We start from the raw sequence: 23,641 nt of genomic DNA on the forward strand, positions 1-23,641 counted from the left end.
GAGTTACTCCAACCAATCGCAGTCTCAACAGAACGACTCCAGGCCATACAGGCGTTAAACCACCTACAGAGGAGATAACTCCGCCAATAAAAAGTGACTTTCACAACTTCAATTCTTTTCCCACCCTACACTCCCAAAGATTTTTCAATTGGTCACAAATAACTTCGGACCGTTGGGTTTTGGAGGTTATTCAAAAAGGCCATGCTCTGGAGTTCATCAAATTCCTACCCAACCGCCCACCGTCTGGTCCTCCTCCAAAACATCTAAAGGAACTGTTTGCCCAAGTTGCAGTAATGATACAAAAAAGTGCAGTCGAAGTGGTTCCTCGAAAACAACAAGGGAAGGGCTTCTATTCCCGCTTTCTTCTTATGAGGAAAAAGTCGGGAGAGTGGCGCCCGATTTTAGATCTCCGAGCCCTCAACCAATTTGTCAAGTCCAAAACATTTCGAATGCTGACCTTGCTGGAAATTTTGCAATTCCTGAATCCGGAAGAGTTCCTCTCCACAGTCGACCTCGAAGATGCATACTTTCATTTGCCAATCTATCAAAGGCACAGAAGGTATCTCCGTTTCAAAGTGGGATCAAAGCACTACCAATTTAAGGTTCTACCTTTTGGCCTTCCTTCTGCACCGAGGTTCTTCACAAAGATCATGGCTCCGGTGGCAGCTTATCTACGCCTGCAAGGCATACAAATCTACCCTTATTTGGACGACAGCTTAATAAAGGCACTAACCTTTCTAACAGCAACTCACCACACTCAGACTTTCCTTTCCCTCTTCTGCAAACTGGGTCTCTCCATCAACCCAGAAAAATCACATGTCCTTCCATCAAAACAGAGAGTCTTTCTGGGAGCATTGATAGATACACTTCTCGCGAAAGTGTTTGTTTCGCAGGAACGTCTAGATCGTATCATCAAACTAGTGACTCTTGGACCGTTTCTGTCTGGATGTTCAAATCCTTTCTGGGCATGACCTCGTCCTGCATACCACTGATCCCCGACTGCAGGCTGCATATGCGAGTCCTTCAGAAAGAATTGGACAAACAATGGCGGCAAGTCTCGGTGTCATTCAACGACAAGGTCTTCCCCCGCATCCAGGGCACATTGGAATGGTGTTTCAAGAACTGGCCACCACGTTTACCCCTACGACGGATGCTTCCTTAGAGGGAAGGGGTGCACACCTCGGGGAGATGTCAATAAAGGGCAAGTGGACAGATGATCAGCGCAAGTGGCATATCAATCTGGCAATCTTCCTCGCCCTGAAATCGTTTCGTCTTCTGGTGGAAGGGGAATCTCTGTTGGTGCGTACAGACAACACCACCTCAACAAACAAGGAGGTACGAGGTCTCTCCTGCTGTCCCAACAGGCACAATAGATCTGGAAATGGGCCATAAAACATTATGTTCAGTTGACTGCAGTTCATGTCCCAGGCATTTCCAAAGCCCTTGCAGACTCTCTCAGCAGATCGGCCACAGACAACCACGAGTGGGAACTCCATCAGTCGACTCTAGAGTATGTCTTCCGCAGGTGGGGCCAACCGGATCTGGATCTGTTTGCGACTCCACTCAATCGCAAAGGCCTACGCAACGCTAGTAGGCATCCCCACAAAGGATTGAGCGGGAATGCATTTTCGATCAACTGGTTGAACGAATTCATGTACGCTTTTCCGCCGATCCCTCTTATACCTCGCCTTCTGTGTAGAATGAAGCTTCAACTGTGTCACATACTGTTGATTGCACCCAGGTGGCCACGTCGACCGTGGTTCACGGATCTACTTCTTCTTTCTCAGTGCGAGCCAATACCTCTTCATCCGCTGCCTCACCTCCTTACCATGAATCAAGAGCAGATATGCCATCCGGACCCGGTGTCTCTCCAACTTCATGCCTGGAACCTGAACACAATGAGTTTTCACATTTAAATCTTGTTCCGTACTGCAGGCAGGTCCTTGCTCATGCACAGGCTCCTTCAACCATTAAAACTTGTAAGTTGCACCGTATTTGAGAGACATGTTCCTGGAATCCCTGGATCGTGGTCTCCTCCCCGATGATCAGAGATTAACGTTGATTGTGGTAATTCATAAGGAAGTGAAACCGTGGAATAGGTGTGCTTCGTATCGGCCGATCTCATTGTTAAATTCTGAACCTAAGATTCTTGCTAAGTTGTTAGCTAATAGACTAATCAAGGTTATTAGTGATCTGGTTCACCCGGTTTAATCTGGCTTTATCCCGCACAGGAATGCAGCGTTGAACCTTAGACGCCTGCACGGGGCTCTCGCGAGGGCCTCGACGCTGCGTGAACCGGCTATTTTAGCGTCATTAGATGCCACAATGGCGTTTGATACTATTAAATGGCCGTATCTGTGGGCGGTGCTAGCTAAATTTGGTTTCGGTTCGGATTTCATTAGCTGGGTGCGTCTTCTTTATGCAGACCCTCTTGCCCAGATAGTGGTTAATGGTCGCGTTTCGGAGCCATTTTGTCTCGGGCGGGGTACTCACTAGGGTTGCCCGCTGTCTCCTCTTTTATTCGCGTTGGCCCTCGAGCCTCTCGCGGCTTGGATCCGTTGGGAGCCCCCGATGAAGGGTATTAATTGGTCTCCACAGTTTGAAGATCGTATTTCATTATATGCAGACGACATCTTGCTGTATTTGACCTCCCCCAGGAAATATTTGATAGTACTCTGTGTTGTTCTAATCTCCTTCGGTAGAAACTCTGGCTTGGTCATTAACTGGGCGAAATCCTATCTGTCGTTCTTAGTGGCGAAATACCGATCCTACCGCGTAACTGTCCTATCCAAAAAGCTCAAGAGGGGTTCAAGTATCTTTGTTTCGATGGACCCCATGGTTCGATACGAAAGGAATCTTCTCCCTCCTTTGACTCGGCTAAAGCGAGATGTTGCGGGCTGGCGGAAACTCCTGTTGTCGATGATTGTGCGGGCGGCCCTTTTCAAAATGATGTCGATCCCTCGTTTTCTGTATGCCCTTCAGAACACGCTTGATATTGTCCCAGCTAGTTATTTTCGTGTGGTGGAGGGTCTACAAAGGAAACTGTTGTGGGATGGAAGACCGCGGATTGCGCTGGCTAAATTAACGCTCCCTTGGTATGATGGGGGCATCGCTCTTCCTGATATTAAGAGATATTATTGGGCTTCGCAGTTGGGAGCCATCAATCATGGTATGTACGGCCCTGAGTTAAACCCTGGTTTCGCCATGGATAGGTGGCTACTTCCTGGGGGCAATTATTATAGAGCGTTGTACACTAAATCTGTGCAGAAGACTTTGACAGGGCCAACAAAGACGGCTGTGCGGATCTGGCGCAACGCTACCAGTTCGTTAGGGTGGAAGGGCCGTCTGACTTAGGGTACCCTGCTTTTCGGCTCTGATAAGTTTGGTAAACTGTGGAACACTAAAGGGTTCGACAAGTGGAATCTCATTGGCATCTCCAAGGTGGGAGACCTAATGGACAGGTGAAATCGTTCGCGACCTTGCAGACCGAGTTTGAATTGGGAGGGACAGAATACTTCCGTTATGCGCAGGTCCGGCATGCGCTAATGTCTGTTTTCCCGGAGGGGAAGTGATACCGGAGTCTACCCCATTAGAGGATCATATCTTGGATGACCATATGCCTGATAGTACCATTTTCCTGGTGTACAAGAAACTGATCAATCACAGGGCGGACCTTCTATCGCAACTGCTTGATCAGTGGACCTATGACGACCTTGAGCTTGACGATGAAGAATGGCATTCTGCGATCTCCTCTCCAAAGGAGGTCGCGATTCCAGCACGACTGAGTCTAGTCTACCTCAAAATACTACATAGGGTCTACGTCACGGGTCCCCGTCTGGTCAGGATGGGTTTTTCTGAGGAGGGTCTGTGTCAGCAGGGTTGCGGTCAGTTGGGGACGTTCCTCCATATTATCTGGGAATGTCTGGAAGCGTTTGACTATTGGAGTATGGTACATGAGGTGATGCAGGAGGTTACGGGTGTGGCTCTCTTACCGGAGGCCAGACGCTGTTTGTTGCATGTTTGGGAGCCCACTGATCATAATGTGGCACAGAGTCAATGGGTGACTCTAGGGGCCAGGATCGCCAAACGGAACATCGCACAGTTGTGGGGGTCCCAGAGGCCTCCCACCCTTGAGCTGTGGGTAGAAAGCATGGATTGGTGAATGTTCCGGGAGAAAACTGTGTACTTGGCTCGGGGTCGCCCCCGGAAATGGCATAAAGTGTGGGGTCCTTGGAATCGATATAGAGGAGACATCTGCGTACCACCTGTGGCTGCGGTCCTTGATGTCCCGCTTTCCCCCTGACCCCTTATTGTTACTGATAATTTTCGTAGGATTTCGGTGTTCTCTTCTCCTCCCCCCTCAATATATTGTTCGTTGTAATGTTTGATGATATGATGCTCAACCCTCGTAGAGTCCTTACATGTCTAAGTTTTGTACATGCCTTGCTTTGTTTTTTCAATAAAAAGAAATATTAAAAAAAAAAAACTATAAGTTAAAATGGAAACGGTTTTGTGTCTGGTGCCATTCGAAGAACATTGATCCTGTGCTCGCTACCCCTGAGCAGATATTGCCTTTCTTCCTCCTGTGGGCAAAATCGGGACTTTCACATTCCTCCGTCAAAGTTTTTCTGGCGGCACTTTCCCAGTTTTGACATGACAGTTCCACGTCTCTGTACTCCTCTCGGATCATTCGCCAGTTCTTTAAGGGCCTATTCTGGATGTTTCCACCAATCCGACTGTTTCCTCCGGCTTGGCGCCTAAATCTGGTCCTCGCCCAACTTCTCAAACCTTCTTTTGAACCCATTCACTCAGCGAAACTGAAATTCCTTACTTGGAAGGTTTCACTCCTCTTGGCACTTACATCATCTAGGAGGGTTAGCGATATTCACGCTTTTACCATACAGCCGCCTTTTCTCCAATTCTCAAAGGACGCTGTTGAGCTTCATACAAATCCTAAATGTATTCCTAAGGTTCAATCAGTCTTCCATCTTAAAGAACCTGTCATCCTCAGGACTTTCTTTCCTAATCCTCAGTCTCCTGCTGAGCGCACTCTTCATTCCTTTGACCTGAGACGATGCCTCAAATTCTACATCCAGCGCACTGCTACTTTTCGAAAGTCTGACCAACTCTTCGTGGCCTATGGACGGCTGCGTAGGGGTCATCCGGTCACTAAGCAGACAATCACTTGTTGGATTTCCTCTGCCATCTCTTTCTGCAATCAATGAGCTGGAAAGCCTCTCTCTGCTCCGGTGCGAGCACACTCGACGAGAGCAGTTGCTTCCTCTACTGCCCTGCTTGCTGGAGTGCCTCTGCATCAGATCTGCAGAGCTGCAACGTGTTCCAGCAAACACATGTTTACAAGGCACTACTGTCTGGAGGCAGTCAACGCTGCGGATACTGCTGTGGGTCAGGCGGTGCTTCGAAACCTCTTCAAATAAGGTGAGCTTCTGTTGCTTCCCGCCTCCTATCACAAAAGGTTTTTTCTTGTGTTTACGCAATGTTGCCTAAACATATCTATGCGATGCAACTTTATTCATTGCCTTTTATGACTGTTTATTGTGGTGTACTGCTTTCTATTCATATTCAAGCATGTGAATCTATGAAAGACTGGAGAAGAAAAGAAGTTACCTGTAAACTGTGGTTCTCCAGTATTGATGTCTTTCATAGATTCACATGCGACCCACCCTTCCTCCCCTCAGAGGCTCTCTTCTCCTCATGCACTCTTGATCACTCCTGTGCTATGAAAATCTGAGGGCTTGAGCTGCTGAGGAGATGGTTCTAGAGGGTGCTACAGCCTGATAGGCTGGAAAGTGGACTATTATAATGACTTGGATATGTTACTAAAGTGAGCTCTCCCTATTGATTCCTATGGGCCTATTTTGTTCTATGGTACTTCAAGACTTTATTGTCTTAAAGGAATATACATATTGGAATTTTTTCTTTTATGTATTTCTTAGGTATATATTTTATATATATATATATATATATATATATATATATATATATATATATATTTATATGATTCTTACTACTAAGTTATGTACCGTGGGACTCCCACTTTGACGACGGGGAATTATTCAAGCATGTGAATCTAGGAAAGACATCAATACTGGAGAACCACAGTTTACAGGTAAGTAACTTCTGTTCTTCCTCTGATCTACCTGCCCATTTGGGGGGGCGGCTCTCCTGTCGCTGAAGCAAGGCAGGGACCTTCATTCAAACCTACACACGCTCCACTTCCATACTTAAAGATTGAAAATCAGTAGTCAAACACTTTTGATCCTTCTCCTGTCCCCCCGGAGGGCTTCCAGACTCCACTAGAGCCAAGGCTGCTACCCCAGCATTGGCATGTGGGGTGGCCGTCCTGGACCTTTGCTATGTGGACATCCCATCATACATTCACAACAAACTATTGTCTCTGCCAGAAACAGCAGTACCAAAGATTAGAAACGTGGTCGTTGGGTTTGTCAAACCATATGTTCAGGTTAACAAAGATGCATAGGTCTGAGTATTTGGTAAGTGAGCTTGAGACTGTATCTAGAAAGTTGTCTGGGACTGCCCAAGCCCTAAGTTGAGGTCTATATACAAGGAGACCGTTACAGGAAAAGGTTGGTTTATGGTTGCTCCTGGCAAGGAGGGCCTCACAGACCATTTAAGGCAACATCCTTATCTTTGGTGAGCGTTGTTGTTCCCTTAAATATGATGGCTAAGCAGCCGCCTCTTTTGCCTATGCGATTTTTTTGTAACGGTTGGATAGCCTTAGGGAACAGCTTAATGCAATACTGGAGCCATGTCTTTCCCCAGCCATGATTCAGTTATGAAGAGTAAGGCAGACTCTGTGTCTGTCTATATGTGGTGCTTGTACTTAGACATAGAACAAGAATTTATTAATAGGTAGTTTACATGCATACTCACACACACACACACACACACACACACAAACACACACGGACTTGGAAAAATCTCTATTCTCTTCTAACCTACGATGTAATATTTGCTCTCTTTTTGGCAATAGAGCTAAAACTAGCGTTTTTCAAATTTCACAAGAGACAGTAAGATTTGAGTTGTTGGTTTTTTCTTCCTTCAAACTAAAATAACAAAAAGGTTACAGAAAACCTCTACTTGGCCTGAATACTTGCCAAAAATCCATAATATACAGCACAGCACGGAGTGTTAATTGGGATGAGCTAAGGTCAAGATGAGCTATGGTCATGTACATTATGATGTTTTGTTCTCGTATTTATTAATTAATGTATTGTGATCTTTGGTCACACACTCTCTCTACATTTTATATGTGATTTTTCAGATACTTCTGTGCAATCTACCTCAGAAATTCACATTTTGCATAGCACTACTTACATTAGTCCAATGACTTTGTTTTTTAGGGTACCAAGCATGAAGAGATTGAAAACGAAGATGACGAATCTGGTTTAATTCAGCCTGCACAAGTATTTGCACCAAAAAGTCTGGTATTGGTGTCAAGATTGGATTATCCTGACATTTTTCGGGTAATGTACCTACAATTGCCTACATCACATGTCCTTATGCTTAAACTGGTGTTGTAGCGTAAAAAAGAAAACACGTGTTCTAAATGATACCAAGAGGTGTTTTTCTTGTTGGTAAATGTCTCTAAATTTGACATCACATAAAAAAATAGGAATTAATTGCTTTAGCCCAACTTGACTATACTCATGTTATTGGCCCAGAATGATGAAATATTGAGCATGTTGAACATTGCAGCTTCTCTTAACAATTGACAATACCCCTAACTTTAAGAAGCATTTCCAAGACACCATGCTTGTTCATCCGGGATTGAATGAACAGCAACCATTTGATACTAAACTCTGATAAAGCAGAGATAGTAATTCCCAAAAATAAGCTCAATCTCTGGAGTTCTTTCTTTTGGCCTACTGAGATGGATATTCTCCTTCCAAATAAATCAGTAAAAAGTAATGGATTCATTATTGACGAGGATCTCTCTCTGAAACCGCAACTTGGCTCTGTGATATTCTCCTGCTTCTTCAACCTCCTCAGAATCAAGAAGAGAAGGACATTTTTCACTGTTATCGGCTTGGTCAAAGTCATAATTGCATTGGTCATGTCAAGAATAAAGTATGCCAACTCTCTTTATTTAGGCCTTCCCAATAATCACACACTTAGGCTCCAGATAGTTCAAAACCAAGCTGCACGGCTGAGCTACCAACTCCCCAAACATTGCCACATCTCTCAAGTGACAAAAGATCTTAACTGGCTTCCAGTTGCCCAGAGATCAGCAATTAAAACATGTTGCATAGTATTCAAATCCCTTCACAAGAAAAGTCCAGCTTTTATTAAATCTTGCATCCAAATGTACATCCCTATTAGAAATCTTAGATTGACTCATCCACGCTATCTAGTGGTTCCTTAATTCAACGTGAAAAGGACACCATCATCGGATGTATGCCAAGCCGAGGCTCAGCGCCGAACAAACCATTGAAGCCACCTGCTTTGGCACTGACTTTTCCCAGCTTGGTGCCGGCCCGTCCATCTGAACTGACACTCTTAACGCTGAAACCCTCAACGCTGAAACCCTCGGTGTCGACCAGCAAGAACGACCTCAGATTGGGTGCCGTCAACCAATTCTCCATAAACTCCAAGAGGATATTGACGCTCAACAGAAACAACTGGTCATTCATACCTATATGGGCCGCCCTCCGGGGCCTGCTGCTCAGCCATCCAAATACCAGCTGTCCTTTAAGGAAGCCCTGAACATGTCTGCTCCACCTAAGCAGCGCAAGAAAGTGGACAAATCGACTAGCTCTTTGCCTTGCACACTCCCATCATCTCACCCTGTTCAGCAGCGCTCACCTTCTTTGCCTGCTTCACCAGGGAATCCTTTTTCCCTTACACCTGAGGGGTCACTTCACTCTAGTGCAGAGGTCATGTGAGATGGGGTGCCTTTGATACTCCTCTGCAGGGCGACCCCTGGAACTTCTATGATTCAAACCTCCCGGAAGACACAGACCTTGGCATTTACCTTGCCCATCCCTCCGCTCTGGATGACACTACGTCAGTGGCGGCCGCCAGAAACCGAAAGTGGGAGGGCGGGGGAAGGGACAGAGAATTTAGGGGGAAATAATGGTTAAAAAAACATAACTTTTGCTGCCTCTGGCTCCGAAGTTCGCCTTGATCCTTTAATCCCAGCAGTCTCTGGGAAGGCACAGGCTCCTCACCCAATCCAGACGCTGTTCTCATGCTATGATAGCTATATTCACAGCCAGGTTGGAGAAAAGCTGCAGGCTCCCATGCAGTGTCGGAGTGGCAGTCCAGGACGCTCAGACCAATCCTAGCTCTGCTGGCTCAGACCAATCCTGGCTCTGCTATCATAGCATGAGTGAGAAACAAATAAGGTTTTGGATCCTACGTCTACCCAGCCCGGATCTCAACAACAGGGTAAACAGAACAAAGTGGCTGGATAGGAAAAATTCATATCGTGAGTAATAGCGACGCAGTCAATATGTACTACGTAGCCACAGTCATAAGTACCAAAGCAAATTTATTTTCTTTTTATGGTTTTTCAAAATTTCAAAAACACAAGAGCAAACCAAGGACTGTCACGACAGTGATTTCATGAGTACAATATCTACACATATACAAAAATACAAATATACACTATTTACAATAGAAATAAAGCAAAACGAATGAAAGCAAATAAGCAGAAATGACACACCAAAAACAATGAATAAATACAATATTCCCAAATTAATTGCATTCATAAACAGTGAAAAATTCGTGCAAGAGGCAGGGGGACAACCAGTCCGTGGGAGTGTGAAACCAAGGGACAGGCGGGGACAGATGGAATGGGACGCCTGCCTGCCTGACAACACTGCGGTACAATATTTATGTTGGGTTGCACAGCTAGGATCTCAAGTGATGGACAATTTCTTTTCCTAGATGCACCCTTGTGAATAACCGCAGGGTGGAGGTGTCGACGCGTTTCGAACCCGGGAATTTAGGGTTCTCTTCAGGACGGGGACTGGGAACAGTGAGTCTGCACGTGGCAAGGAGTATGCCTGGTGTCGGTAATACGCAAAGAAATGGTTTTATCTGTGGTTCACCAGGTGTGATTCGCGTTGATATGTTGCCCACCGCGCGGAGCAAAACTCGGGGGGGGAACGGCTCACATTGTCACTGTGTTTGAAGGCTTAATGAAAAGGTGTCTGGTCTCATGCGCCAATTTAGAGCCAGCGGGCGGTGTCTTTAAGGCCCGGGATTTTTTCAGCAGGATTGAATCTCCTCTCCGTCGAGTCAACATACAGTCAATGGGTCCAATTAATTTGGGAATATTGTATTTATTCATTGTTTTTTGGTGTGTCATTTCTGCTTATTTGCTTTCATTCGTTTTGCTTTATTCCTATTGTAAATAGTGTATATTTGTATTTTTGTATATGTGTAGATATTGTACTCATGAAATCACTGTCGTGACAGTCCTTAGTTTGCTCTTGTGTTTTTGAAATTTTGAAAAACCATAAAAAGAAAATAAATTTGCTTTGGTACTTATGACTGTGGCTACGTAGTACATATTGACTGCGTCGCTATTACTCACGATATGAATTTTTCCTATCCAGCCACTTTGTTCTGTTTACCCTGTTGTTGAGATCCGGGCTGGGTAGATGTAGGATCCAAAACCTTATTTGTTTCTCACTCATGCTATGATAGCAGAGCCAGGATTGGTCTGAGCCAGCAGAGCTAGGATTGGTCTGAGCGTCCTGGACTGCCACTCCGACACTGCATGGGAGCCTGCAGCTTTTCTCCAACCTGGCTGTGAATATAGCTGGGTTGGAGAAGAAGAGTTACGCATGTCTGTTTGGCGGGCGTAAGACTTCTCAGTGCCCACCACCCCTGCCTTTCATGGCCCACCTCCGCCTCACCATACACAGGCATGCCGGCCAGTCACTGAAAAATAAAATTATATTGTTTTATTATCATTTTCTTTTTCTGTGATTGACTCTGAAAAGTGGGGCAACGCTCCTCTGCCATTACAGAGGAGCCGCCCCCTCCTCTACATCCTACCAAGAAGTTATTGGTAGGGCTTCCTCCTTCCATAAGGTGGATCGCCTCACTGAACCTTTAGTGGAGGGCTTTCTCTTCGAAACCCCCTCCTCCACCCACCTCTCCACCCAATACCTCCCCATGCTCAAGGGCATGCTGTGCCATACCCATGACATTTTTCAAGACCCCGTCTTTTCAAGGGTCATTACACCCAGGTTGGACAAGAAATGTAAGGCCTCCCCTGGTGATCCCATTTATAATCGTAGCCAGCTCCCACCAGACTCCCGAGTCGTTACTACTGCCTGGTAGAGTGCCAACTCCCAGGCTACTGGTGATGCTCCTCCACCAGATAAGGAGAGCAAATATATAAAACTGCAGGTAAAGGGGTGGCTGTGCAATCGGCCATCCATTGGCATATTGCTAATTCTGTTGAGCTGCTGTCAAGGTATGACTGTGCCCACAGGATGAGATGGAGGCGCTCCTCCAACATCTCCCAACGGAAAAGGGGCTATGAGATCATTTCTTGGGGAAACAGATATCCAATGCCTCTATCTGCTCTGCATTAGATGCCGCAGACACTGCTGCCAGGAGGATCAACTCCAATGTCTTTTTGTGCAGGCACGCCTAGCTTCTTAACTCCGACTTCAAGCCAGAAGTCCAGCAGAACCTGCTTAACATGCCATTTGATGGTCAACATCTATTTGGGCTATAGGTGAACCAGACACTAGAAAAAAATAAAAAAGATACAGAGACAGCAAAGACTATGATCTCTCTTCCAACACCTGCTCCTCGTGGCTCCTTGCACCACACGCCCTACCCTGGAGGCTCGAATACGATCTCCCCTGATGCTGCTATGTCCTGCCAGCATCCACAGGCACAGCAGTCTTCTCTCAGGGGCTACTTTATGGGATTCTAAACAGGCAATAATTCAAAAGGCAGAGGTAAAGGCGGGTCCCCCAAAGGAGGGGCCACCACCAAACACCTGTCGGAAGGTGCCTTCACGGTGGAACATCACCTTCGACCAGTCGGTGTTGAAAATTATCCTACTTAGTTATTGCCTGGAGCTCATTTACATGCCTCCCACCATTTCACCTTGCAAATACAGACTCTCTCAAGAACACCAAAAGCTACTCAGAGAAGAGGTCAAAGCGATTCTTCTCAGGAGGGCAATAGAACCTATTTCCCATCAACAGGGCATGAGACTCGCAGACTCGCCGTCGGTTCAGACCCTGGCGCCGATGAGTTCAGCTTTAGGTTCTCGAGGTGTGGTATTGTCGAGGTGCGACCCTGGGGGTTTCCCTCTTTGGCCCACGGCATCCCTGCCTCCACACAAAACTCCGTGGGGTTCCCTGTGGTGTTGCAGGAGGTCGCCGGGACTCGTGGCTTACCCCTAAGTCCCCCTCGGTCCTCTGGGCAGGCGGCTGTCCTACCGGAGGCTGATCCGACTGCTTTCCTCCCCGGCCCTGGCGGCACCACGAATGGAGGCCGGGACCCGGGGCGCCTCCCCGAGTCTCTCTCGGTCCTCAGCACGGGTGGCTGCCTCGTCGGATGCCGAGCCGGCGCCTCTCTGGCGTCGTTCATGGGCCACTCTGACCCCACCCCTTTCTCCTGTCAAGCAAGTGGTGGTGGAGATTGACTCGGCACCCCTGGGGGCCACTTCGGCACCGATCGAGGACACGCTAGTGCCCATGGCGGACTCTACGGCGCTGTACCGACGTTGGGCCCTCGACGCATCTCCGAAGGTACCTTCCTGTCCGGAGGTTTGTCACACCCTTGTCTCATCTTCATTAGAGACTGAACGCAGCGTTGTTGCCTTCTCCCTGGCTTCTACCAGGGAGGGCTCTGCTCTGTCTCTGTGGCCCCAGCCCCGAGCTCCTCTCTTCCGCACCTCGCGGTTGGTTCCCCTGTAGGCTTCTCTGCCTTCTCCGGAGACCCCTCAGGCCCCTCACGCGTCCATCGGTCTTCCATCTTTCAGGGGCTGGCCGTTTCTTCCTCCAGCTGGGCTTGGGTACAGGCGGCTTAGTCTGCAGCCTTCGCCCACAGAAGAGTTGCTCTCTCCTCTTCCCGCGACGCCCTAAGGAGGCAAGTGTAGCCTTTGCCCGGGCCCTTTTCACGGCCGCTGGCATTTTGCAAATGGGCACCCCGCTCAATTCACTCCTTCCGGACCATTTGTTGGAGGTTCTCCACCAGGGCTCTGGTGGAAGGGAGCTGCTTCTTCCATTTGAAGCTTTGCTCCATAACTCTCTTCTGGGGGCGTCCTGCCACGGAAGATCCAGTGCCTCAGTCACTCCTCCACCGCCACTGTCCTGCCCCACACGATTCAGTCTGCCTTTTTGCGTACAGCTTGGGTATCTATTTCACATTAAGGAATCTGCGGCTAGTAGTCTCTATCAGATATACGAGTTACTTACCTTCGGTAACGATGTATCTGGTAGAGACAATTCTAGTCGCAGATTCCTTCACGCCCCACCCTTTTTCCCCGTTCTGCGAGACCCTAAGATTGGTCTTCTGCACTCGCCTCCCTCTGGGTGGCTTGTCTTCTGCGAGTGCCCTCTTCACTTCCTTCCTGACGAGGTGCTTTGTTCTGTTTATTTGTTCCTTCCTTTCTGGTGGTTGGACGGTAGGTTCATGTGTGCTTCTGCATCCCTACACCCTGGTTGCCAGTGTGGGGCCTACTCATAATCCTCTTCCTTTTTCATTGCTGTGGGTTTTTGACTCCTCTGCAGCCCTCTGGGTTGGGGCCTCTTGGCAGTGCTTCGGCCCTCAGCTCTTACAGGGGATGCAACACTCCTTGATGGTGTTGTCTTGGGGTTCCTTGTCGTTACTCGTCTATTCCGGGCTTGTGACTCCTTCTCTGTTGGATTGTGGTTGCAGGCTTTCTGCCGTCTGCCATTACATTTTTCACATGTTTTTCTGCTTCCAGGGTGGACGTTGCCTTCGCTTTGCAGGGTTGCTACTCGGAGCGAAGGGCTGCTTTTTCTCCCATGACTCTCTGTGACACAGTGCCTGGCACTGTCCCTAATGGTGCTGTTCCTCACCATTCGCTTCTTCCCTTTCTGTTTCACTGAGTTTTTCGTGCACTGTTCCCATACTCTCACAGTTTTGTTTGTGATGGCTCTTCGCTGTGGTGCGGAAAAGTTCTCCGAAGAAAACTGATGTCAGCGCGCCGGGTGGGACTTATGTGACCTCGCTGACTTCACACACGGACAACGTCAGGGCGGAGTCCCGTGGTTCCGTCCCCCGGCGCGCGGAGATGCTGTGGCAAAAGATTTTCCAGATCCAGTATCATGCCTGGGGATATTTCTAGGTTAAGGAATCTGCGGCTAGAATCGTCTCTACCAGATACAGTGTTACCGAAGGTAAGTAACTCGTACTTTAAGAGTAACGTTTTAGAATGCTACATGTATTGGACTCTCTTTTATTTATAACTGTGGAAAGTGGGATCTCTTAAATCTATTTTTTGGAAACAGTTGAAATGATTGAATTGTTTCATCCGATAATACACGTGTTAACGGATAATTGAAGTCTGTTGCACCTATTTGTATTATTTGGCGACCAAACATGCCTTCTTATTCTGCAACCTGCACTCGGTTCGTATACTGAACCGGTACTCCATCCTTAATAATGTCCCTTAGTCTCTTTCCTCAATAGACCTCAAGGTGCGACATAAGTACTTAGAATTCCAGCATCTCTTTAAGTGGAGTGTTTGTGCAAACACTGAAAGCCAATGCGAACAGTGGGTGCCTCCATTTTGGTTGAAGTTAATGCAAAATGAGTTGGAAGAGACTTTAGCTCTACTTTTGGAATGGTACCTTGATACGGCAGATCGAGTGGATCGTAGGACGCTCTAGACCAAATTCTAGGGATGTAACCTCAAGGAGGAGTGAATATGGGAGCCTGTCACCCACATGCTACTGACTGCTGCAAGGGTGATCTTGGTCAGTTGCACGTAGCCCCTTTGTAAGTAAGATAGAGTGGAATAATAGCGACCTACCCCGAGGACCATGTAATTAGCAATATCAAGGGTACATCCCTGTGTAAAAGTATCCAACCTCCTCCACCTTTAAGCCTTCACCGCATACTATGACTCTCCATTGCCAAATATATATATACGTCTGTAGTGGTGCTGGTGCTGGAAAGGTTAGGTACACAGTGGAGACGCCTTCTTGCAGTGGCGAAGCCGCTTAGGTAAGGCTGCCTCAGCCATCGTGGATGTGCTGTTTGTTACTGATGTGATGTAGCTATGTCATTTCAGCATTAGAGCTGGACAACCAGTGCAGTGTCTTAGAGTGCAGTCTGTAACACCGTACTGTGCATCAGTTTAAACGTTCACAATATGCAAGTGATCTTTTATTGGGACACAAGAAGGGGTGGCGATAGAGATGGCACATTCAAATGTTAATGGAATTGTTGCTGTAGGAGCTAGTCAAGGACAGTAGTTATGGTCCCTTACCCTGTTTATGGCCCTCGTCTAGGGATCCTGATTATAATGGCGACTTGTAACTAGCATCATTGAGTGTCTTTGCGGTGACCATTACCTCAGTGGCAGCTTTCAAGCGTTCTAAAAGTCAATGATCTATTTACTCATGTGGCTCTTGTTGTGTGAACAGTATTTCATGGAAGGGAAGTCAGAAAAGATTTGATAATGCTAATGGTATAAAATTATTATTCTCTCAATTTGCGAGGTGTTGAACAATGACTGTTTTTGTTTCTTTTAGGCTTGTCTTGGTTTAATCTACACAGTGTACGTCGACAGTCTCAACGTGTCTCTGGAGAATCTCATTGCAAATCTCTTCACATGCCTTGTTTCAGCTGCTGGGGGTTCTCAGGTAAATGGAGAAAAGAAAGGCTATTTTTTCAAGTTTATTTAATTTATGTCGAAAGCAACAAAAACATTCTTTGAATAGTTTGATAGGAAAAGAGCACAGTTGAATAGATGGCCGTGCCTGTGACCTGCAGCGTAAAACCAGTCCGGATTCCATCCCACGTGGAGGTCAGCGGGTTAGTCCTTGTTAGTGCTTTTCAGGCACAGTCACAAATCAAGTTGTGTTTGAAACTTGAACTCTGTTTTCAATTGTTTGCTCTCTGTCACGTATTGTTTTCTCGTCTTTTCCACGTTCTCATAAAAAATCTAATCCGAAGCAAACCATAGCAAAGTGCTATCACCTCCCGCAGGTCAGCACTAGCAGAACAATGCAGTAGAGTGAGTAGGTCTGTTCATAATGGTAGTGCCGACACCAGTGGCGGCTGGTGATATTTGAAAAAGGTGAGGCGTAATACCTGGACCGAATTTCATCGACATACTCCAGAGTGGTGTGACGGCAGTTATCCCTCAGTAAATTTTCTTCTTTAAAAAAAATAAGGCAAAATCATGCATTTTCCTGTACAGTTATCATAGAAAAAGCTAAAAGGCGCAATAGGTTCTACAACAGTACATGGATTAGGGGCCAGCACATATTAACGCTAAACTAGAATGAGGGATATTCTCTTTAGTAGAAGTCCTTCGTGCATGTTTCCAAGATGGAAACAGTTCCCCAACCTAATAGGTGGCAGTTATGAGTAATTATGACCATAGAGGTGTCAAATGATTGGTCACAGTGTGTTTCCTTAAATATTAGTGATTTTAACTTTAAGCCTGCAAATGTATGTTGCAGCCCTATCACTTTTCAGGTCATACTGCGTGGATACTGATTGACTGACAGACCATATACTCTGTATGCCCAGTTATGTGCCAGGAAAAGACTCAATATGTCCAGTTTCTGTCAGTAGAATGTTTTTGCACGCCCACACTAACACATGCGTTCTTTGAATGTAATAATAGTTTTGCTCTTTAGCCATTTACAGGCTTACCATTTCTAGAGTTTGTGTGCCTATCACTATCTTTTTAAAACAGCCTGTCTCCTGTCACTGCTTCCATCATCTGCTAGGTCGGCTCAGCATTAATAACTCACAGGTGCAATGCCTTATACTATTTCCATCTCGTTCATGCACAGTCTCACCATGTTTCTATCTACTCCTATCATGCTCTCTTGCCCCCTATTTCTCTCACATCGGCTTTCTTTCTCTCTCCCTCACCCTGCCTCCTACTCCGTCTCTCACCTGTTCTTCGTCTTTCCCTTTCGTTTCGTCCATGCTGCATCAAAGCATTAATGCTACGCATTCAGTAGAATGCATGACAATGCCACACAATACAGGTCTTGAAAGGGTCAAATGCTGCACTCGCTTCTACTGTGACTGATTAATAACGAACTCAAACTCAGCCTCTAGTTTTCCCACGGGCCAACAAGAAGCGACTGAGACGAGAGGCCCGCAGTGTTCCACTTCAATTAAGAAAGGCAGCAAATAAATAATGGGTTTTTGCACAGTATCACGCGCTTTTTTTTCATTTCAGCAACGCCAAGCGATAGAAAATAAGGCAGGAAATGGGGGAAAAAAACGCTATTCAATTACATTCAAAGTGGCAAAAAAAGTTAATTTGGGAACAGAGTAGTATAAACTTACTTACTGTCCAGAGACTCCGTCGGCCGTCCCGATTCCCGCCGTCCTCGCTTTCAAGTCCTGTCCTCCTGAAGCACGTCATCAGGAAGGCGGCGCAGCAGGCAGCCTCCCTCTCCACTGCCTCGTTTTTCATTGGTGCGGCCGGCTGCCCCACCTACGTCATTTTCTCTCTGTATGCTGCTGCTGCAGCATACAGAGAGAAAAGGGAGAGTTACTCGAGGGCAGGGGGAGTGGCTTGGGGGAGTGGCTTTCCCACTGTTGTAAATACTGTCTGTTTGGGCGGCCTCAGGCTGCCCAAACAGTCAGTATTAGCAACAGTGGGCAAGCCACTCCCCCAAGCCACTCCCCCTGCCCTCGAGTACTGTAAACAAGGAAGTTCTCCTTTCCTGCCTTGCGAGAAGGCAGAAACAGAAACAATGGTAGTTATATAATATAATAACTAGCATTTGTTCTGCCTTCTCGCACGGCAAGAAAGCAGGGGGGGCGGCGCCCAAACGCCCCCACGGAGAAACCGCCACTGGCCGACACCCACTCCCCCTCCCGCCTCCATACACTGCTGTAACAGCTCGTTTGTACTCGTGCAAGTGCCAGCCACTCTCCAATTCATCTTTTCCTGCTGGAAGATATGGACCTCAGAACTCTGCCTTGGTGTGCGGTACCTTCTTCAGCAGACGAAGACTGACATGGAACCCTGCTTACCCCATTGTGTGCTGGACCTCTCAACAGGGGAAGGGCGATTACAGAACATTGCTTACCCCATCATGTGCTGGACGTCCTTCGACAGGGGAAGGCTAACCTCTAAACCCTCCATACCCCTTGTAGTGCTGAAACTCCTTGGACAGGGGAAGGCTAACCTCTAAACCCTGCGTACCCCTTGGAGTGCTGAAACTCCTTCGACATGGGAAGGCTAACCTCTAAACCCTGCATACCCCTTGGAGTGCTGAAACTCCTTCAACGGGAAGGCTAACCTCCAACACCCGGCCTACCCCTTGTAGTGCTCCTTGTAGTGCTGAAACTCCTTCGACAGGGGAAGGCTAACCCCCAACACCCGGCCTACCCCTTGTACTGCTGAAACTCCTTCGACAGGGGAAGGCTAACCTCTAAACCCGGCCTACCCCTTGTAGTGCTGAAACTCCTTCGACAAGGGAAGGCTAACCTCCAAACCCTGCCTATACCTTGGAGTGCTGAAATTCCTTTGTCGATTTAAGGCTAATCTTTTAACCCTTTCTACCACCCAGTGTGCTGTACCTCCTTTGAGAGGAAAAGTCTAAGATCAGAATAATGGCCTCTCTGTATCAGCTTTGGCAAGAAAAGACTGAGATCGGAACTTGTTTAACCCTGTCGTGTATGACTGTGGCAGGAGAAGGCAAACCTCAGAATCCTGCCTACCCCTCCATGTGCTCTCTGCTTCAGCCGAAGGCCGGCCTCAGAACCTTACCTCCCCCTTGGTATGTTGTGCCTCCTTCAACAGAAGACCGATCTGTGAAACTATTTTACTTCTGGGTGAGATGTATTTAGTTTGAGAGAGAAAGCTGAATTCAGAATCCTACCTACTCCTCGGATGTACTGTAATTCCATTGAAAAAGGCTGAGATTAGAGCCATATTACCTCATGAGCTGAGCCTCCTTTAGCTAACCTCAAAATCGAACATGGTTCTCCAAAGACTGCCTCCTTAAGCAGGAGAAGGCTGGCCTAGGAACACTTCATGCAGGTAATGAAGAACAGCTGCCTCAAGCTTGACTCAGACAAGATTAAAGTCCTCATCCTGGGCTCCACTCCCTCCACCTGTGACGACTACTGGTGGCCCGCAGCTCTCGGAACAACCCCTGCACCCACAGACCACACACGAAACCTCGGCATCATCTTGGACTCCTCGCTCTCAATGAACCGCCAAATCAAAACGTTTCCTTCTCCTGCTTTCAAATGCTCCACCTGCTTCGTAAGATCTTCAAGTAGATCCGCACAGAGTTCAGGAAAATGTTCACCCATGCGCTCATCAGCAGCAGACTCGTCTACGCCAACGCACTCTATGCCGGCACCACCCAGAAACTGCAGAACATCCAGAACTCCTCCGCCAGACTCATCCTGAACATCTCAAGCCGCAGCCACATCACCAGCCTCCTGAGAGATCTTCACTGGCTACCCAACAACAAAAGAATTACCTTCAAGCCCCTGACCCACACATACAAAGCCCTCCACAACTCCAGATCTGCATACCTCAACCTCAACCACTACCTCTACTTCTACACTTCGACTAGACATCTCCACTCTGCCCAACTAGCCCTGGCCACCATCCCACTAATCCGCAAGACCACAGCTGGAGGAAGGTACTTCTCCTACCTCACTGCGAAGATCTGGAACTCCCTGCCTCTGCACCTCTGACAATAACCATCACTGCCACAACTCAGGAGCAACCTCAAGACCTGGCTCTTCGACTGAACCGTAGCTCGTCCCCCTCTACACCTCTCCCCCAACCATTCCCCCCCCCCCAGCACCTTGAGACCCTCACAGGTGAGTAGTCGTGCATAAGAATCCTGATTGATTGAGTGTGTAATGCATTTCCTTCAACAGCAGAAGGCAGACCTCAGAACGTAGGCTACTCCTCAGTGTGCTGTTGCTCATCTGACAAGAAGACTGATTTCTAGACCTTGTTAACCTCTGCGTGTGTGTAAGCTCCTTCAACAGATCCTGTTCTCAGGATTATTTTACTTAGCTAACCCACTCAAAGGATTTCTATAACTTTTAAGGCTATGCTGCAAGTTTTTATATGTACAACCAACTTGATCTGTGTCTTGCTAACTTGTGAGCATCGATCATCACTGCATCCATGCGCTCCAAAAATGTTCTTATTTACTAAATTGTGCCCTGCTTGCACTTTTTTGTTGACAGTAGTTGTGAGATTTGCCTCCACGTGTTTCAGCAATTCACTCGTGCTTCTTTACCACTGTTCTCTCACTTGGGCTATTTCAGCCTGTTAGGATACATTTACCATTTGGAGACTTTTGGCCACTGGAGAAGGGAAGCCAAGACCTTTCAATTTCGGGATTTATCCTGGGCAACAGACAGTGGTTCTGGCCATGCTGTTCCTACCTATTCAGCACTGGCTTTCCATAGCATTGGTACCTCTCTGGGTCACTATATTTATAGAGGATGTGGCGTTACCTCCAGAGCTACCGACTTCGGAACTACTTACTAGGTTTGTGTCTCGGCGGCGGCTCAACATCCTGCGATTCTGGGCACTTAATCTCCCGTGCCTAAAAGAAAACCAAGGATGTGACCTTGTGTAATGTAAGTGATGCTCATTTAGACCGCTCCAATTTCTTTGGGTCGATATAAAACTACAAAATATGTAAATACATTGGTATATTTCAGATTTCAAAAATTGTTATTGCTCTGAATCATTAAAATTATCAACATTACAGTTATCAGTTCTTAAAAAGAAGAAAGAAAAGTTAATACTGACATGCAAAGGTAAAATTAACAATCCAGTAAGCCATGGACCTAGCAATAAACAGAAACTAAAAAAGGTTAAATAATCTCATATGTTTTCAAGTTTACAAGTTAAGAAGACAGCGGTTTTAAAACATAGGCCTTTTATCACGACAAGCATAAGCGAAGTCAATACACCTGACACGTTCTCATATTTAGGCCAGATTTAGGCCACTAAATGCAAATATAGTCGCTTGATAACCAGTATGTTTCCCGAATTCATTTAACAGTGTTATGAAAACTTACACAAAAAGAAACCTAGGCAAACCATTTACGACGTGGAAAACTAGTAGGATAAATCCAGAATAGTGCAAGAGAAGTTTGATTTGATTTATTTTAGAGGGCTGTTTTTTGGTTGACTATATCTGCTTACGATATGAAAATTGTATATAACAAAATAATGAAATGTATATGTATATGTACTATATAACCACCTGAGAAATCGGAATGTGCTGTAATACATATGTTGGAATATGTGGAAAAATTTTGGAAAAATTTAATAAATATGTTTAAAAAAAAAAAAGAAACCTAGGCAAATGGCTTATAGCAAAGCACCTCACAATATATACTGTGATCCAATTACGGACATAAACTGTGCACACTTCTCAGCACCCGTTGCCCTTTGGTGCCACTGTTTACAGATTCCAAACTTGTTTTCCACATAGAGCAGGGCACCAAAACAAAGAAAAATGTGAGTCTCTTAATGCTTTTCTTCTATTTATTATTTATTTATTTCAAAGTTTTATATAGCGCGAACAAGATCTTCGCAGATATCAGAGCGCTTTACATAGACGGGTACATGAGGGAACAAAGTCAAATAGGTAAATCAATAGATCACACAGTACAGAAGGGTACATGAGGGAACAAAGTCAAATAGGTAAATCAATAGATCATACAGTACAAATAATACAAATAGGTGACTGCAAAGCCAATCATGTGAGTGATAAGACAACTCGTACAAATAAGTAAAGGGGTCAAGCAAGTAATACAGATCAGTGCAGGGTGTTAATAGGGTTCGAGATAGTAGTTCAAGTGTATTTAGCCATGAGGATAGCTTTTATTTCTTTTTTAAAGAGTGTAGTGGAGGAGATAAGCCTGGTTTCGGGAGGGAGTGAGTTCCAAATCCTAGGCGCCATTCCTGAGAAAGAGCGCTTGTATGTTTTTTCCTTCCGGAATCTTCGAGGTTTCAGCAGAAGATTGTTTGTGCCTCTCGTGTTTCTGATTCCCCCCGAGATTGTCAATTTCTGAGCAAGGTAGCCGGGTGAGTTTAGGTGTATCGCCTTGTGTGTCATGCAAGCGATTTTCAGATGTATTCTGGCTTCAAACGGCAGCCAATTCAGGGACTTCAAGTCAGGGGTAATGTGGGAGTGCTTTTTTGACCCAGTGATGAGTCTCGCTGCAGCATTTAGAGACGCTTTTAGTGGTGCGGTTGTAGTTAGTGGGAGTCCGCAGAGGGCGGTGCTGCCGTATTCAATTCGTGGGATGACTAGTGCTTGTACCGCAGTTTGGAAGTCTTTGGCTGGGAGGTAGGGTTTAAGTTTCCTCAGAGTATTGATCTGGAAGTTCGCTCCCTTTGTTGCCTTGCTGATATGTTGCTGCATGTTGAGATTGGTGTCGAGTGTTATGCCTAAAGATTTTGCTGAGTCCACGATGGTGGGTTGGACATTGAGTGCGGTTAGGAGTTTAAGCCAATGTTGAGTGGTGGATATCTTCGCTGGAGGTGAGATCAGAAGGAACTCTGTTTTCAGGGCATTGAGTTTGAGGTGATTGTCGGCAAGCCAGGATTGGGTGCATCTGATTGTTGAGTTCAGGAGCAGGATGTCATTGGGTGATTGTAATTTGAGGTAAAGTTGGGTGTCATCGGCGTACATGTGAAAGTGTACATTGGATGCTTGTAGCAAGGTGGTGAGAGGTTCCATGACTAGGTTGAACAAAGTTGGGGATAGAGAGGATTCTTGGGGGACGCCTAGCGTTACAGGTATTGGCGAGGACATCAGGTTGTTGCTCTTGAATTTCTGCGACCTGTTGTGAAGAAAGGAAGTGAACCATTTGAGGACAGTTCCAGATAAGCCCATTCTTGTGTTTAATAGTTCTAGTAGATTCTCATGTTTAACGGTGTCGAATGCTGAGGAGAGATCAAGAAGGATGAGGAGGCAGGTGTCGTTTTGGTCTAGCATTTGAAGTGCGTCGTCAATTATGTGAGTCATAGCAGTTTCTGTGCTGTGTCCTGCTCGGAAGCCTGACTGGTGAGGGTTGAGGAGATCGAATTGCTCAATGTGTTTAGTCAATTGTAGTTGTGCGCATTTTTCCAGCAGTTTGGCGAGAGTGGGGATATTGGTGATGGGACGGTAATTGTTGAGATCAGAGGGGTCGGCTGTTGGTTTCTTTATAAGAGGTGTGACCTGACCAACTTTGAGGGAGTCAGGTATGCTTCCTTGTTGGAGAGAGCTGTTGATGATTTTAGTCCAGAGAGGGAGAAGCAAAGGGGTAAAATCTTTTACTGCGAAGGCAGGGAGGGGGTCCGTGAGGTGATTGGATGGTTTCAGGGTGCTGAGTAATTTCCAATTTCTTCTTCCGAGTATGTGTCAAAGGTTGACCATGTAGCATTGTTTTTTGGTTCAGC

At 46.5% G+C, this 23,641-nt stretch overlaps 1 protein-coding gene across 5 annotated transcripts in view; it reads left to right on the forward strand.

Moving 5' to 3' along the window:
- Positions 1–23,641, forward strand: part of SBF2 (SET binding factor 2) — a 2,158,806-nt gene that overhangs the window by 565,933 nt on the left and 1,569,232 nt on the right. For all 5 annotated transcript variants that reach the window (XM_086955965.1, XM_086955960.1, XM_086955962.1 and 2 more), the window contains exons 4-5: positions 7,386–7,508; positions 15,750–15,860. In XM_086955965.1, the coding sequence (XP_086812091.1) occupies positions 7,386–7,508; positions 15,750–15,860 (234 nt within the window). The remainder of the gene's footprint in view (positions 1–7,385; positions 7,509–15,749; positions 15,861–23,641) is intronic.

Source organism: Lissotriton vulgaris, chromosome 2_1, assembly GCF_964263255.1.
Source record: "Lissotriton vulgaris chromosome 2_1, aLisVul1.2, whole genome shotgun sequence".
NCBI classification, from domain to species: domain Eukaryota; kingdom Metazoa; phylum Chordata; class Amphibia; order Caudata; family Salamandridae; genus Lissotriton; species Lissotriton vulgaris.